Source organism: Onychostoma macrolepis, chromosome 19 (assembly GCF_012432095.1).
Source record: "Onychostoma macrolepis isolate SWU-2019 chromosome 19, ASM1243209v1, whole genome shotgun sequence".
NCBI lineage: Eukaryota > Metazoa > Chordata > Actinopteri > Cypriniformes > Cyprinidae > Onychostoma > Onychostoma macrolepis.
Window position 1 is genome coordinate 26,677,293 of NC_081173.1, and position 18,514 is coordinate 26,695,806.

Consider the following 18,514-nt stretch of genomic DNA (forward strand, 5'->3'; position numbering starts at 1 on the left):
GTTATTGTTGAAAAAAAAAGTAGTAACTACTCACAAAATAGTCATCGTTTTCAAACTTGGAACATGGACTTTACAATACATATAGAGTAGACCATTAACACTACTCCTAACATATGCTTTTAACTTTGCTGACAAATTAAATACCATAATGGTACTCCTGGATGCAGCCATAGCTTGACAAAAATATTCATTTTCAATCATTATTGACATTTATTGGCAATCAATTATTATTTTTTTAATCCTCACAGTTCAGAATTGTGAGACATAAACTCTGAATTGTATTTCTGGAAAGAATTCTGAGAAAAAAAGTTAGAATTGCAAGAGATTAATTTATAATTCTGAGGGGGAAAAAAAACAGAATTACAAGATTTGAACTCAGAATTGTGAGGAAAAAAGTTAGAATTCTTAGAAACAACTTCTTAGATATAAACTCAACTACAAAGAAAAGTACCAATTTTGAAAGAAAAGGTCACAATTGCCTGTTTTAGTTTTTACTCCATGGCGTGAAGGGGCTTCCATAATTAACAATTCCAATCTATTAACACTTGACAATAAGACTTCATTTGTTAAAATTTGTTATTAACACTAGATAAAATGATTTAGCCTACCTATTAAGTTTCACCAGCAGTTCACTATTAGCAAATATCTATGGGGCCGGTAAGAATCTAACCACCCCATTTCTGCAGTTTGACTCATCAGAAAGCTCAGAAGTAGTGGCATAACACCAAGAGTCTGCAGTCTTTAGACCACCACTGCAATGGCCGTTAGCCAGCAAAACTGCAGCAAAAAATCTAGGAGCAGACGGCATCTGTTGAAGAACCAATGAGTGCCAAAGGAGCAATATAGTGTTTCTGTGGATGGTTTAAATGGTTTAGGAATAATTTTAAAATGCTCTTCTATTACTAGTTTTTGTGCATGACAGCTTATGTGACTGCATTCTCTAGAAAGGCACTGAGAGCATGAGTCATTGTACACAAAGGGCATAATACTTAAAGACATCAGGTGTAACAGCTGACGGTGTTTTACCTTGCGTGCCTGACTCTGGTATTTGACAGCCTTCTTGGTGTCAGAAACTGCTCTCTCTACATAGTCCACAGAGTGTTCCACGTTATACTCAATTCTGTCAATCATCTCTCCCTGTGAATGACAAAAAAAGGCACTTCAAACAAACGATCACTGTATGCAATGCACAAATCACATAAAGACTGTTTCCTGTTAGACATACTTCTGCGTGTCTTGAGTAAGTGTTGCAAGTTAAGATCGCTTAAATTCTTTGTGCTTCATGCAGCCTGATTTCAAAACCCACAAGCAGTGATGCTCGAGTGTCCTTAACCCCAGATTGATCCACAGGGACTGTGTTGTGTAAATAATTTCACCTGTCCTTGGTCGTGGAGGAAGAAATAAATTGCTATGTGTGAATTACATTTGAAAGTCAGCATCACTTTGCAGCGCAGTGCACTTCAAGGACGCGTCTAGGTTTTGTCTAGCCAGTGTTCACATTCAGAATTTAAAAAATGGAATGTACTTTTTTTTTTGAGCCTGACAGATAAGGCCTTTATGAATAGTATGGAAATGAACTGCATGAATTTTCAAATGCAACATGCAGGCAGTTCAGTTCTATTTTTAACTAGAACTAAAACGTTTTTATTAAAATTAGTTTTTAGTAATTGAAATAAAACTTTTAAATAAAAAAAAAACTAATAAAATGACAGAAAAGGCAAAAAAATCTACTTTCCACTTTTTTTTTTATATTCCACTGAAAAAAAATGTTTTCAGTAACTGAAGTAAAGAAAAAAATAAATAGAAAAATTTGATAAAACTCATTGCCAACATTTGAAATAAGTTTGTGTGGATAATCTGAAGTACTAAAACTGAAATAAAGATGGAAGATAAGGAAAAATAAATAAAAAAAACTGATAAAAATGAGAAAAGCACAAAATTACTAAAGTTAAAAAAATGAAAAAATATTTTTTAGGAAAATATTAAATTAAAAATATTAATAAATACTATAGTGATATAAACAATACTAAAAACACTGCACACAGTCACATATGGGTCAGTAAATAATGACAATTTTTATTTTGGGTGGAGTATTTTAATTTTTCTGGTATTGGCCATGATAATGTGAATATAAAAAGAAAATCTCAAATCAACCCTCATTTGTATGCCTCTTTAACAGCCTTGTGGAAGGGACTTTTGTGAAGTGATAACATTGCTGTGGTGAAAGGTGTAATTTTCTGTGTAGTACCTGACTCTCCACCAGCATGGCCATGTCCACAAACATGTCGTGCAGCTCACGGATGCTGTTCTCCAACTTAATGATCTCAGTGTGTCGAGTCTCAATCTCATTTAGTGCCTGCTTGGTCATCTGGGAGTCCATTTTGATCTGTTACATGGAAAATACAAGAAACCATGGCAGGAGGTCAAGAGCAAGTTACTATTATTAAACATACATTTGTTCAGAATTCCTAAAATGGCAAATTTACACTGCAAAGTTGGCACAGAAGTGCTTATGCAGTGGCATTTAGGTGTCTATACACAGACTGTATTATAGAGGTTTTCACGGGTCCACTTGGATCCGAAAACCCGAGACCCGAGCGGGTTCGGGTCCAAAGCTTCTACGAGCGCCTTGGATACAGGTCGGGTTCGGTATTAGCAGCCTCGGGTCTCGGGTAATTAAAATAAATGTGCTTTTCCCAAATGGACCTGAATTCTTTTAAACTTTCCCAGATGCGTAGCCTACTTGTGCGTTCATGTTAAGTTAATTTTTAAGAAAAGCATGTAAAAAAGGAACATACAGTACGTTTGCAACCTCAGAAATCCATCTTATAGATATGAGATCCATCAGGAAATCCACTCACTTCATTACGTTGCGTGGTAATGCAAGCCTTTTCTTTTTTGTGTGCAGAAGCCCTTCACCGGAGATGAGGTAAATAACATTGCAGACAAAACTAGCAAATCCATGATTTTTAAATTTTTTATAAAACTATCACGTTTATATTTCAAATCCACTGGTTACAATTGAAAGCCAAACGCAGAAATAACATGCATCCATCAGGCAGGCAAAAATATAAATCAATAGGATAATAAGTAAATAAACTGAATGAAAGTAATGGAGCAGCGGCCAAATCAGTCAGCAGGACCGCAGGCAGTCAATGACGTTTACGTTCAGGTCCAGTTGGTTTAGACTCGGGTCTAATTTTCTTTTTTTTTTTAAATATTTATGCACGTTGGGTTCGGGTAAGAAGTGATTCAGGTCGATTTGGGTGGGGTACGGATTTTAGGACCCGAGAAGACCTCAGAGGTGCCACAAATGCATTTACACAGCAATTCCAACAGTATGCCTGATACTAGGGGCTGAGGTGGGTCTGAGCAGGCTAGCTTTGATGCAGCATTGCGTCTTTACACTGAATTTTGAGCAATCGAGGTGTAAAGATGCCTGAAGACTCGAGGCTAGGTTGTAAGGAAATATTTGAATATGCTTCACATGGAAACCTAATGGCACTTTTGATGCGGACATCTGCACTCTTAAAAATAAAGGTACGTAAAGTGGGTTTTTGCAGAGATTGCATATAGGAGAACAATTTTTATTTCCCCAAAGAACCTTTCAGTCAACAGTTTTAAAAAGAACCATTTGTTCTTGGTGTGAAGAACAATTTAATGATCTAAAGAACCTTTTGTGGAATGGAAAGGTTCTGTGTATATTAAAAGGCGCTTTCGGACCAGAGGAAGCTTTCCATAGTTCCTAGAAATATTGGCGGAAGTTTCCACTTTTTGGCGTGTTCCCACTGCAGGAACTAGGAATGTATTTAGTACTAGGAACTCCATTTTGGGGAACTACTTCAGAGTAGGGTCTAAAACAGTTCTATAGGAACTATCAGTGATGCAGTGTACGCTGATTGGCCAAATGCATACAAAACACCTTCTACCTGGCATTCTTAAAAAGCTATGTAAACATATTTACTCCACGAGCATGGAAAACAGCGATAACGGCATTTACCTGTTGTCTGCAGCGTTGCGTTCTTTTCTCAGCCTCGATGATAACACTACAAGTTGTCATAGGAGATTTAGTCAGATTATTGTGCTCTTTCAGTCGCGTAAATTGCGCGTTTACATTGCATCTCCATTATCACGAAACCCACAACAAACATCAAAAACCGCCCCGAATGCGGCGTCCTCCATTCACTGGTTGTTGACGTTTGTAAATGCTGCCAATAAAGACGTCACTATCCGCTGCTTCAGAGTTCCTGCTGCTGTTGCAAATGCAACCAGGAAAATGGCCCGATGGAGAAATCGGTTCTTGGAACCACCCTGCTGGCTAGTTCCTCTAAAAAATGCCGGGTTAAATACAACCCAGCACTGGGTAAAATATGGACAAACCCTGCTATTGGGTTGTTTTGACCCAGTGGTTGGGTTACTACCCAGACAGTTGAGGTAAACATTTAACCCAACTGCTGGGTCAAAACAACCCAATAGCAGGGTTTGTCCATATTTTACGCAGCGCTGGGTTGTTTTTAACCCAGCATTTTTTAAGTTCCTAGAACTACGTGGTGCGAAAGCGTCTAATGTTCTAAAATGCAACCATGAAGAACTGATAAAGAACCGTTTATTTTTTAATAGTGTGCGAAGTCCACAAGGCAGTAGTGGCTGTAGAAATCACACATTGTAAAGGATCAGTGACTGTTAAACTTACATCATCAGTGAAGATAGCAAGCTTCCCGCTCTCCAACATGTCTTCCAGCTCCTCATTGGTAGTTGTTCTGCCAGCTGATTAACGATATTTGAAGAACATGATATCAGTATGTGGTGTACCAGGTCATTTTGATGAGCATTGGAACTGGTAATATGTTTACTGATAAAATGTATATCTTGAATGCACTATAACTTAACTTGTGTTTAAAAAGTAAATACATGTTCCAGTAATGTGGAGGCTGTTTCTCAGCTTGTGTTTGTGCGCGTGGGTTGCATGCGTGTCAGAACTCACTAATTTCCAGTTGTCTCTGAATGCGGTCCTTGCAGCGGTCCCTGTATTTGGACTGCGTGGTGTTGTACTCCGTCATCACCTCCACAAACTTGCGTGACAGCGTGGAATGCTGTGGGATGGAGGTAGACAAGTGGAGGCGTCAGGGATGTGGAAATGTAACTGCACATCGCGACGTGAATGCGCTCGCTGACAGTAGGATAATGTATCGAGGGCCAAGTGTGATCCTCGGAAAATCGGGCCTTGCTTTTGCTGCAGTTTGAGAGATTACCGAGCTTGTTTTGTTTCTGGACAGCAGGTGGCGCTGAGGAGGGTGTTTGACAGAGCTGCTCAGTGGGAGGGCAGAGGTCACAGGAAGTGTGCCTGGCTCTGAACACCCTGAAGGTCAGATCTGCTGCTATTTTGCTGAATTTGGCTTGCTGATATAACTAGTTTACATAACATAAAAACTTTTACAGTTTTGAATATTTCTTGAGCACTTCCTATTCCCATATTAAAGACACATTGACACAACGCATGTTTTGAATTTCATTTAAAAATTTTTTTTAATTTTTATTAATTAATTAATTAAATATTTCTTTCATTCTTATTACTTTATCATATTATTTTGATTGCTTAATATTAAACATTCTATTTATATATAATATTGCTTTTTTATATTTAATCTTTTTCTTTTTATTTTGCAATTTATTATTAATATGTATATATGCTAGAATAAATCGCATCGGAATTTTAAAATATGTAATAAATCAATATAATTTATAAATGGTAATGTGTATACACACACACATTTAATAATTATATATAAATATAATATATAATATTATGTAAATAATACAAATGTAAAGGTTAGGGTTATATATTTGTATGTTTTAATATTTAAAATTTATTATGGTGGTAATGTACATTTTTGAATTGTGAAATTAATTAAATTCTTTACTAATGGAAGATGCTTTAACTTGATTAATTTTTTTTCTGTATAATTTTAACTTGATGGACACAATACACAAATTACGTTATTATCATCATATTATAACCTATGAATGATGAATTTAGTCTCACAAAAAAGATGTTAAAGTAGGACTAATATTATAAAACTGATCATTAATTGAATATTGAATTTAATCATGCAAAAGTTGTAATGTTGCTTGACAAAGAAAAACTAAACTGACAAATAAATCAGTTCATCCTTGTCAAGTTCCTTAACTTGTTAGGGATATGTTGTAGTCTGTATTTTTCACGTGACTTTAATTTGACTGAATAGACTATTGATTATTGTTAGAAGAATAACAATACACAGGTGTTTTTAATTACTTTCATACCTGTGTCTTGCGGATCCGCAAATCTGCAGATGATCTGTTCAACCCCTCCTCTTGCTCGATGCTTTGTTCGATTGCTGCAGAATAGAGAAATAAACTGAATGTAATGAATTGTTCTAGTAAAATGCGCTAAAGCCATAGCTTCCTATAGATTGACATTTCAAATAGCAGCTGTCTCGCTATGGTTACCTGGCTACAACAGTTACTGAGGTGGCACAGCAACTACAACACAATCAAATCCACCCATGACACTAAAGTAATTGGCGGACCGAGCTGTTACAATGGAAGTGCATACACACTAGGTGTCAGACAAAGTGGTCCCAGAGTAATAACAGGTCCCTTAATCTCAGAAGAACAATAGATCTCAATGTCCACTTCAGAAGACAATGGAATTCACACTCCATTCAGTTCTAATAGAGCCCGGCACACCATGTGTCACTGGCTACATCAGCGAGAATGTGGATGAAGGTGCTATCATAAGGACCATCACTGTTGGTTACTTGCATGTAGAAATGGAAAAAAAGCAAAACAAATCCCATTTATTTATTAATTTGTTTGTTTATTGCATATTAGATGTATATTAATAATTATTATTACATACATAACAAATATAAATATAATAACAATCATTCATAAAGTAATAGTAATAAAACTGTATAAAAATAATTTCTTACAAAAACTGTATAACCCTAACCCCTCACCCTATATATATATATATATATATAATATATATATATATATATATATATATATATATATATATATATATATATATATATATATATATATATATATATATATATATATATATATATATATATATTATTATTTATGTAACAAAAGTATTTATGTAATAAGTGTATAAAATGCATTTATTATAAAAATAAAAATATACAACCCTAACCCCTTACCCTATATGTAATAAATGTCAAATATATAAATATAATATATAATATTATATCTAAATTTAATTTTATGGAAATAATAACAAATAAAATTAAACAATTAATAAAAAATATTTATAAAATAATACATTTATAGAGACGTATAAAATAATGTATTATAAAAACAAATGTATAACCCTAACCCCTTACCCTATATTTAATACATTTATTATAATTAATATAAATATATTATATTATTATATTATAACAAATCAAATTAACCAAGTACACAATGAATAACAAACAAATAACAAAGTATATAATAAAATAAAACATATTTATAAAAATAACATTTATTAAAAGTGAGTAAAATTGATTTATTATAAAAAATATAAATAAATATATAACCCTAATCCCTCACTCTATATATTATTTATATATGTATTTGTAAAAAAAAAAAGAAAATACATGTATAGAATAGTCAATAATAAAGGGTTTGTGTTGCTATCAGCCAATCAGCGTTGTCATAATATAATTTTCCTGCGGTTTCTGAAGAGATTAGTGACATGGCATTTACAGCTCAGGTGACTGGCTCTAAAAAAAGCTAGCAGAGTATAAGTCATACTTCTGATTGATCAACTGTCAGTGAGATGAATGAGAATGCTGACTGATAGCGCTCTCAAGTTATTAGGCACTGGAGTAATAAAAACTATTTTTTAATAGGACACTCATATTATCATTGTATTAATTACTGAAAAATGTTATCTTGTGCTTTGGGTGGAGTGCAACTTTTTGTCTTTTCCTGAGCAACTTCAGAAGGAAAGTACTTCAAAAGAGATTAATCAAAACCCCTACTTGTTAAGAATTTTCTGAACGCCCTTGGCCTCAGGTGGCTGCCTTCAGAATCAAAGATCGGGTCTAAATTAGCCTTGCCTACGTGATGATGAAGGTTTTGGTAACTTTAGAAGACTAAGCTTAATGCGTCCTTGCAAATAGACCTGAACTTTTCTAATTTTCTCACGCTAAATTCAGAGAGTCGAAGAACACTGTAAGAATTTTCACCATCTCAAACTGATCTCAGATCTGTTTCATTGTCTATATATATATAGAGAGAGAGAGCAGGCAATTAGTCCTTAATGTACGTGTGACTGTCAAAATAAACATAAACATCCACTACTTTGACTACTTCTGTTCAAAACAATTATACAAGACTTTAAAAGTTGTAATAAAGTTAACATTTCTGGTTTTATACCTTTTAATTTAGAGCGCACTTTATTGGCTGTCTTCTTAATGTCAGCTGTGAGGTCCTCCAACTCCTGCTTGGTCTCTGCAGAACAAAAACAAAAGGAAATACAAAAGAGAAGGTGTTTAAATGCATATCATTTTGAGTTTTCAAAGTTAAAAAGCACTGCTTGCATTATATATAAGGTACAACGTCATGTGACGAGATTGATAGATAGATAGATTGATTAGATAGAAATCCACATTTTTACACTAGAGAACATGACAAAAATGCAGATGCACTACATTTGAGCTTTTAGGACTTTAGCCTCTGAGCAGATCTCAGGTCACATGTGACCCTGGACCACAGAACCAGTCTTAAGTCGCTGGGGTATATTTGTAGCAATAGCCAAAAATACACTGTATGGGTCAAAATTATACATTTTTCTTTTATGCCAAAAATCATTAGGATATTAAGTAAAGATCATGTTCCATGAAGATATTTTGTAAATTTCTTAACAGAAATATATCAAAACTTCATTTTTGATTAGTAATATGCATTGCTAAGAACTTCATTTGGACAACTTTAAAGGCGATTTTCTCCATTTTTGTTTTTGCACCCTCAGATTCCAGATTTTCAAATAGTTGTATCTCGGCCAAATATTGTACTATCATAACAAACCATACATCAATCAAAAGCTTATTTATTCACAATTGACTGGTTTTGTGGTCCAGGGTCACACATAATGTTGTTGCTCTTTTAAAGAGGAAAGCGAGGCGTCTGTGGTAAAGTGCTGGATGTGTGTACAGACTGCAGGCTGCAGTCATATGTTGATTGATAGTTACTGCAGTGCCATTCACTCCCTGGACACCACCTCAGCCTTTTCAACTCCCACCTACACACTCTCCTCTCCTCTGACTAATCCAATCCCTCGCTGCTTTCTCTCATGACAGTCTGATGACCATGACATTTCTTCCACTTCGAGTGTTAATGCCAGTATCACTTCATCTCCAGGGAGTATTTGTGCATTTATTATGCACTTACAAATTCATGCTGAAATATTTGCTGTATTATATGTGCACATTGACTGTCAGAGATTTTAGTTTCAAATTTAGTTTTTAAATATGTACTGCATTTCATCCATTGAACTATGTGTTATGCATTACATATATACATATACACAACATATCTTCACAAAATAGGCTTTAGTAAGCCAGGTTGAGGGATTTAGACAAGCCCCATGCTTCAAATCTCTCGGCGCCTCCTTCTGGCCATCAATATTGTGACTCCTGCTGATCACTTTCAGAGGGATGGACGGTGGGTGGCGGGTGGGAGAAGAGTGATAAATTATACGTCTATACATTGTGAACAGTAATTAATCACTTTGATTGTCATTTCATAGTATATACGGTCAATTCCTCAATTAGGGGAACATTTCTGTCCCCATGGATGATTGCTTTTTTTAGCTTTTAAAGGATACATCGTAATAAGCTTTAAACTTATTAATTGTGTGTCCTTAATTACTTTTTCCTCATGTTTAGGACTGCCGAAAGGTTACATTTGCCAGAATTTCTCTATTTTCCTCTTTCATTATCTGATCATTAGCTTTTGGCTACTGGGATTTATTTTGAACCAAAGGAACATGTTAAATGGACCAAATTGATAAATGTATATATTTGTGTATGAAAAATGTATGTGTTTGTATAAATGTATGTATTTATATATAACAAAATGATTTTGAAACTCTGCATAGAAAGCATTTTTTTTTATTTTAGAGAATTATGAACTTTCAAACTAAAAATAAAATTAATTTAAAGTAAATAATAAATCATTTTAAAAGCGATTGATAGATATTTATCAAATTAAATGAGAAATATTGGTAAATGTGTGTATGTGTGTGTGTGTATATATACACATATACATATATATATATATATATGTATGTGTGTATGTATATGTATGTATGTATATATTTGTATATGAGGCCTTTTCAAGTTTTTAATCTGCATGGAAATAATATTTCTTATTTCAGAGAAATACAAACTTTCAAAGTAAAGAAATTATTATAATTAATTAAAATTCTTTAAGTACGTGACTAACAAAATGGTATCGAAAAGCACTTAAAAAGCAATGCTGTCGTGTAAAACAAATGATCTGTTTAGTCACTGGTGTCTGTTAAAGTGCTGTAGTCAGGGTGTGGCCGGTTCTCCTGTCCATCGATTCAACAAAAGTGTAATGTATCTCCTGTCACTGAGTTTGCATCATAATATTTGCACACCGCTACACTATTGTTGTGCTTACAGACAGCTAAATGCGGTCCTGCTCTTTCCTGCTCTATGAAAACAAGCCATCATCTCAGCTTTTTCTTTTTTCCCTTTTGCTCATGTGGTCGAGAGATCGATTTGACAGACGAGGATGTTTCTTGTCACACCCACTGTTTAACATGACATCTAACCAGCACTTTAATAGCTCTTGAATGTGATTTTATTTGTATCGGTTTAGCAGTTGCCACACATTTGCTGAAGCAGACCTGTTGCAGAAACATATGCGGTTTAGTATTTCTACAAAATTAAAGAAAATCTACAAAATCTACCTGGATATAAAAGATTTTTCACAGAATTCCGCTTTTTTATTTCTCAAAATTACCTTAGAAAATATTAAAAGATTCTGTCTAGACCTACTACTGACTATAAATTTATAATATTTTATCAGCTAATGTTTATTTAATGTGAATGTACTAGAGATTTATTATAGATAAAAGAACTGCATGAACCTGAAATTCTGTGCAGCATATGGTGTTTGTTGATGTCTACTAAAGATTATGTAATTTCTGCAGGGTTATTTGTTATTTTTGGCTTCCACCTACTGCAAAATACATTCAGCACAACATTCTAACAAATAAATACTTTTATGTTTGCTTCAGAAAATCAAACAGACCGCAAAAACTTCTCAATCCCCAGGATTGGAAGTATAGAAATGCTAACCGTCAAATGTATCCCCCCTCAGCTAAGTGAACTACGCACAGCTCGTTTTTACCTGCTAACATCACTCACCTGCAGGGCAACGTGGTAAGGGCGCTGTGCTATAATTCTGATGGCTAATTTAGTCATTTAAGCTGATTGGGTGAAATGCATTAATGAACTAGGACAAAGAGGTAACCATTAGTCACCCGTGGAGCCAACAGAGGTTACGATTTCTGCTCAAGGTCACATCTGCAACTGAAAAAAAAGGGATTTTGATTCTTTTAGCAACCTGGCTTTTTCACAAACGATGCACAGTGTTAAGCTTTGTACAGTAGCACTTAGACAAGAACGTAAAAAAAGACTAGGGTGACCTCAGTAAAGGGATAATATTAAATGCTTTAGTTGTGCGCCAGTGGTATCTTAATGGAGAACTTGGGCTGCTAACATAGATGTTGTGGATTAGCTCCGAGAAGTGCTGACCCAGAAATGTTACTGAGATCACAATAACACTGGATCACTTGAGGGCGAGGGGGATGGTATTGCAGTCTTGGTTAAGGATCTAAGCAGCAAACACAAAAGTTAGCTTGATCCCAAGTAGGGGTGACCCATGAACTTGCCAGCAACTGAGATTATATTCCTGTCACTGTATTCAAAGTAAGACATTTCGGATAAAAGGCATCAGCTAAACGAAAAATGACAGTGCCATGTCTGTCTTTGCCTTTTTGTATGTATTCCTGTGACTGAATTCAAAGCTTTCTGCAGTAAAAAAGAGAAAATCGTCCCTGGCAATAAACCTTGAATGCTTCAATACATGTTATGCAGTATGTACTGTACTGTATGTATAACATTACAAGCACAATAAATAACAAAAAATACACACAACACTACATACACTGGAACTGAAGGAGAATACAAGGAGAACAATGTTAGACATTTAAAGCCATAAATGACAATTTCATCTTATATATTTACTCCCATGTCGTTTAGCCGTGTGTAATTTTTTTGATAAAATGCTGCTGAAATGAGTTATATCAACTTAAAATTTGTTGAGACAACTTAAATATCTAACTTAAGTTCATTTTAGTTTAAGTCAAGCAAGGCTTACTTTAAGTTGAAACAACACATTATTACTTATTTTAATAATTTGAAGTTGTGAAACTAATCCCAGCATTTTTTCTTGGACGACATGAGGGTGAGTAAATAATAAGGACATTTTCATTTTGGGTGCACTGTTACTTTACGAATGACTTTATTTAATATGTTCTCCATCTCTCCTCGGGTTTGTGGTTCACGCTGACACAGATATCGAGACTGACACTCAACTTCCACAGGTTCCCTTCATCCTTCATGCAGCATGGTGAAAACAGACAGGGAGGAAAGCAAAAGAAAGAGAACAGAAAAAAAACAACAGAAAATAATGTTCTTATGCATGCATGCAACAACTTAACAGAAACAAGGAAAGCATGCAAAGTGAATCACATGCAGTCAAATGTATGAAACTGAATCAAAACGGTCAGACACAACGAGACGTGATTTATTAAAGATTCATCTATAGCAGCTGAGTCATTCGTAGGCTGTGGATTTCTTGAACTAAGCCAGGCAGCTCAGAGGGCACACTTGGTTCAATAAGTCGTATGAACAGCGTTTATGGCAAAATGTCCTTTATGACACAAAAAGGAATTGCAAAAATAATGACTTTGCATTTAGTTTAGCCACAGATGCGTTTCAGCAAAAACAGCCATGAATAACCTTAACATTTGTCAATTTGTCAATTCTAAACATTTGTCAATTTAGAAGCAATATTTGAGTACCTATACAAGTAACAGATTGAACGGGTGCATTTCTTCATTAAATACCATTGTAACTTGACTGATTTGACAGTCGACTTGCTGCACATGCACACTCACTAAAGAGCTGCTCTGTCAGAATGACCTCACACATTAGTCACAGACAATACTGGAATGACTCGGACACTCATAGACATTTGCCGTAACTGAAGACTGTTGCTGGGGAAAGATGAGGTGAGCAGGATTTTTTAGAAGAAACAGCCTCTATAGATGCAGTGTGGGCTGGTGCACTATGAGGTGTGTGGGCTGGGTCTAACAAACACTTAAAGCGATGTGGTGGCAGTGCCTCTTTTGTAGAGTGGGTGGCGCAAATGTAAGGTATTGGAGAAAGGCTTCAATAGGCTCACCAATGAGCTCATATATCTTGCCACACAACTGCAGTGAAGTCACGGAGCTGGTGCTTTCCAAATGCGATAAATACTTTATAGATTTTGCAATCCTCGCAATTTTCCTGCATCGTGACAGTATGCATGTATAACTTGCTCATTCTTTAGGGGTTGTACATGTTTTAATGTAAATAGTTGACCCAAAAAATGAAACCTCAACCTCAGGTTATCCAAGATGAAGATGCGTTTGTTTATTCATCAAAACAGATTTGGAGAGATTTAGCATTGCATCACTTGTTCACCAATGGATCCTCTGCAGTGAATGGGTGCCGTCAGAATGAGAGTCCAAACAGCTGATAAAAACATCACAATAATCCACACCACTCCAGTCCATCAGTTAATGTCTTGTGAAGTAAAAAGCTGTGTGTTTGTAAAAAAACAAATCCAAAAGTATGAGTCCTCTATCCATGATAACATTTTCTCCAGTAAAAACGTTGTCTCGTCTGAATCAGGGGAGAAATATGCATAGATCAAGCACCGTCTAAAAGCAAAAACAGTTCTAAACACTTTTTTGGTGGATTTTTTAAAGTTAAAATGCATTGATGGATTCGTTTCTTACAAACACAGTTTTTTGCTTTCACAAGACATTAACTGATGGACTATGGCGTTATTTTACTGCCAAATGTCGAGAGAGCATTATTGTAGCAGCGAAAGCACATAAATATAATGCGCAAATCTCTCTGCTCGCACGCGGATTTCCTTTGCTCTTGCACAAAACCAAACGCGTGCACTCGGTACGCTGCTCTCGCCCAGAGACGGTGCGTGCACTTAAAACATGTCTCTCCTCTCACTCACACTGTGCCCTGTGCACTCGCAAATCTCTCTGTGCTCATGAGCTAGATATTCATTCTTTTCGTACCTGAATTAAACGTTGTCAAAAGTTATCAACCAATCAGATTTCAAATTTGTAATCTGTAATTTCTTTACAATTTAATACTACTTGGTCATAATAATCAAATATTAGAAGTCAATCGGGTGCATGGATGATTTGAAATTAATCTAGTTTAACAGTTTGGTCAAACCTCTCTGAACGATTTATCTAAACTCAAACAAAAAAAGCATATGATTCTTAAAGTTCTTGTGGTCATATATGTATTGTGTACTTGGATATATATATATATATATATATATATATATGGATATATATATATATATATCCTGATTTAAGACAGAACTTAGACAAGGGTCAGATGCAGTATTCCCTAAACCGATACTTATTTGGAGACCAAATATAAAGACTAAAGACTTCATATAAAAGAAGAGTGTCATGACATATGTCAGATACCTCAACTGAATTTAAAATCATTGCAACAAATTCTCAGTTGGTATGATGCCAATAATAACAATTAATAAGTAACAATTCCAATCAAATCAACATCAACTGCAAAACAGATGTAAATGATGCAAGATATGTTCACAATAAATGTTCTGATAGCATCGCTGTTTGGACATTTATTGGGAGTTTTTATTTTTTTATTTGATTTTTTTTATTATCTAGTGTTTGTTTTCAGTTCTGATTTTAGTTAGATTTTTTTTTTTTTCATGAAAACCCACTTCATATTAGCTACACATTCAATGACACTCTCCTCTAAAACAGTGAATATACAGTTATATGACATTTACATGGAATTACATTGTCTGTAAATGCATTAAACGCATAGAATATAATATAGTGTATGACAAATATGAGAAATTCATTATAGTGTTAAATTTGGTCTCCAAATCTTAAGTATTGGTTTAGGGAATAGTGCATCTAACCCTTATCTAAATAGTTATATATATATATATATATATATATATATATATATATATATATCAATCCAAGTACACAATACATATATGACCACAAGAACTTTAAGAATCATATGCTTTTTTGTTTGATTTTAGATAAATCGTTCAGAGAGGTTTGACCAAACTGTTAATTTCAAATAATCCAAGCACCCGATTGATTTCTAATATTTGATTATTATGACTAAGTAGTATTAGATTTAAATCTTTGAAATCTGATTGGTTGATAACTTTTGACAACGTTTAATTCAGGTGCGAAAATAATTAATATCTAGCGCATGAGCATAGAGAAATTTGCGAGTGCACACGCCACTGTTTGAGCGCGCACACGCACACAATGAGTGAGAGGAGAGACATGTTTTAAATGCGCGCACTGTCTCTGAGCGAGAGCAACGTGTATCTGAGCGAGCGGAGAGATTCGCGCTCGCGCATTATATTTATGTGCTTTCGCGCTACAATAATGCGCTCTTGACATTTGGCAGTAAAATAACGCCATAATGGACTGGAGTGATGTGGATTACGCATGGATTATTGTGATGTTTTATCAGCTGTTTGGTGTCTCATTCTGACGGCACCCATTCACTGCAAAGGATCCATTGTTGAGCAAGTGATGTAATGATAAATTTCTCCAAATCTGTTTTAAGAAACAAGCTCATCTACATCTTTGATGGTCTGAGCGTGAGTGTATTTTCAGCAAATGTTCATTTTTGGGTGAACTATTTCTTTAAAAGCATAGTTTACTGAAAAATAAAAATTGTTCATTTACTCACCTTCTGCACATAAAATAGTCCATATGACTTTGAATTTATTCATTTATTCAACTTAGGTTTTCCCCATGGAAAGATTTTAAATACAGCACACAAGTTTTTATGTTTGTTTGTTTTTTAAATACAGCTCACAAGTATTTTTATGTTACGTTTATGTAAAGAAGGTGAGTAAATTATTCATCTTTGAGTGAACTATCCCTTTAAGGGCGAGCAGTACAGTAGACAAGGCAAATATATCCAGTGCATCACTGTTAATGTTGGAAGACGTGGGTGGAGGTGATTGCTAATGTAAAAATTTGTCATCTTTCCCTGAGATAAAGATATGCATTCACAAACATGTGTCCACGTGGTGTATTTCTGTGTGCGAATGGATGGATATGGGGGAGGTAAAACATGTCTAATTTGCACTTTTTTTTTTTTTTAATTGCATGCCTGACCGTCTCACTGATGAGGAGTCACATACAGTACATCAGTGTCCTTAAAAGGAACTACCTTCTAGGCAGAATGTTCATTTTTAATAGATGCAGTGTATACACTGAGATGGTATTTTCGATAGAACTGTGTGCTGATGGGTGGAACTCACTTTCATCAGGGTTGGGTGCTGCTAGGATGGCACTGTGCTGCTTCTTGACCTGTTCTACATCCTCTGACAGCTTTTCAATACAGCCACGGATCTCCTCCACCTGTCAGGAGAACATGCGTTAAATAATGCGTCAATACAGGGACATTTGCAAATCTAAATGACTTATCTAATTGCATATTTTCATGCTCCGTGATAAGACAATAATTTAAGCAGCTTAAATAATGTAGAACGATTTAATATATTAGTATTTATTTATTAAAATTCAACTATATAAATTCATAAACTATAAAATATTTTATCATTTTAATAATACTTCTGTATCCTATATTACAGATCCCATATTATATCTTGTTGCATGAAATGTTAGCTGTAGTAACTAATTTGATTTTAATGTTAATTTTTAGTAAGCATGCAGAAACTAAACTGCATTACAGTATGAACTGCATAAAAATCAGCAAGTATCATGCTGGTATGGAAACCATGCACTGATTATTTTTAAGAAGAGCTTTCTTATATTTTATTTCTTAGCTTTAAATATTTAGAATCTACTTGGATTTACTTCAACTGTTTTCATTACAAATTATATTACAGTTTGAGTATGTAAAGCCTGGAATACACATCTTTTGTACAGGTTTTTGCCAGAATTTGCAGTCTAGATGAGCCAACGCTAGTTGCTAAAAAGTCAGAGCCAGTCTGCATTCAGAGTTAACAGATTTCACAGAAAATCACACAGCGTTTGATGGGCACAGACTTTGATTTTTAGCTTCAGACTATGAGTACATCCAGTCAGAGTATATCAAACATTTAATATTTTGAGAACACATGTTTTCAAAGCTTATGTTTCTGTGTGAATTTGTTGTGTTCGGTTCGACTTGAAAGTCTGGTATTGTGTGATCTCAGTCGTTTAGTATATGATGCCCAGTTTTTTTCTCTTACAAAGTTGACAAGTATATGATGCCTAGTGTTTTAAAATCTGTTCAAATTTCAAAAGTCATTTAGTGTGTTCCATACTTAAGTTGAATTGGAAAATTGACAGCAGCACTCAAGTTAGGGGTGTGCGATATTGGAAAAAAAAGAATGATATCTCGATATTTTTTGGGATTTTTTTCGATAACGTTAATTAGACGATATTTTGCTGAGTGTGTTATTGTGCTGATATCTGACTACCGTGGACAGCTGCAGTTTTTGATATTCTTCATAGTCCGTGTGGTCAGTTCACATCAGTGATAGAAATTAATCTTTTCATATAAGTTTAAATTCATTTGTACCTTTATGGGCAATTTTACCTTTAATAAAGCCATTTTTTCTAAAAGTGTGCATCTTTTGAATAAAATTGTTACATTTAATCAGTCAATTAGAATAATAAGACATTTAGGCTGTTACCAAACAAATGAAACCAGTATCAACAAAATTAATCTTTGCAGAAGTTGCATCTGAAGTGGCATTTAGATGTATTTACACACTGTTTAATGCAGCTCAGAGGGACATGGAGTGCTTTAACCTGCAGTTACAAATGCATAAAGTTTTGATATTTTAAACATAAAACATTGAATATTGATATTTGACATTATTTTAAAATGAAAAGATACTTTAAATGTGAAATTAAAACCACCAGCAGGTGGCAGCAAGTCACTGTTAACAAGTGAGTCATTGCAACTGAACCAAATCATTTAAGCGGTTGATTCATTCAGGAACGAAACAACATGGTCATGTTGCTCAGAGATGGAAAAACAGTGCTGTAGCTGTTTGGAATTATTTTTTGTTGGCGAAATGA

The 18,514-nt window shown here is 34.6% G+C and overlaps 2 protein-coding genes across 4 annotated transcripts in view; one reads left to right on the forward strand and one right to left on the reverse strand.

The window, feature by feature from the left end:
* si:dkeyp-113d7.10 (myoneurin) overlaps positions 1 to 18,514 on the forward strand; it is an 86,046-nt gene that overhangs the window by 8,395 nt on the left and 59,137 nt on the right. The gene's annotated exons all lie outside the window — the stretch shown is intronic.
* Positions 1 to 18,514, reverse strand: part of stx1b (syntaxin 1B) — a 48,764-nt gene that overhangs the window by 6,244 nt on the left and 24,006 nt on the right. The window contains exons 3-9 of the mRNA XM_058753207.1: positions 16,741 to 16,840; positions 8,437 to 8,511; positions 6,304 to 6,377; positions 4,985 to 5,093; positions 4,694 to 4,767; positions 2,249 to 2,386; positions 1,027 to 1,137 (exon numbers count right to left, since the gene is read on the reverse strand). Of these exons, the coding sequence (XP_058609190.1) occupies positions 1,027 to 1,137; positions 2,249 to 2,386; positions 4,694 to 4,767; positions 4,985 to 5,093; positions 6,304 to 6,377; positions 8,437 to 8,511; positions 16,741 to 16,840 (681 nt within the window). The remainder of the gene's footprint in view (positions 1 to 1,026; positions 1,138 to 2,248; positions 2,387 to 4,693; positions 4,768 to 4,984; positions 5,094 to 6,303; positions 6,378 to 8,436; positions 8,512 to 16,740; positions 16,841 to 18,514) is intronic.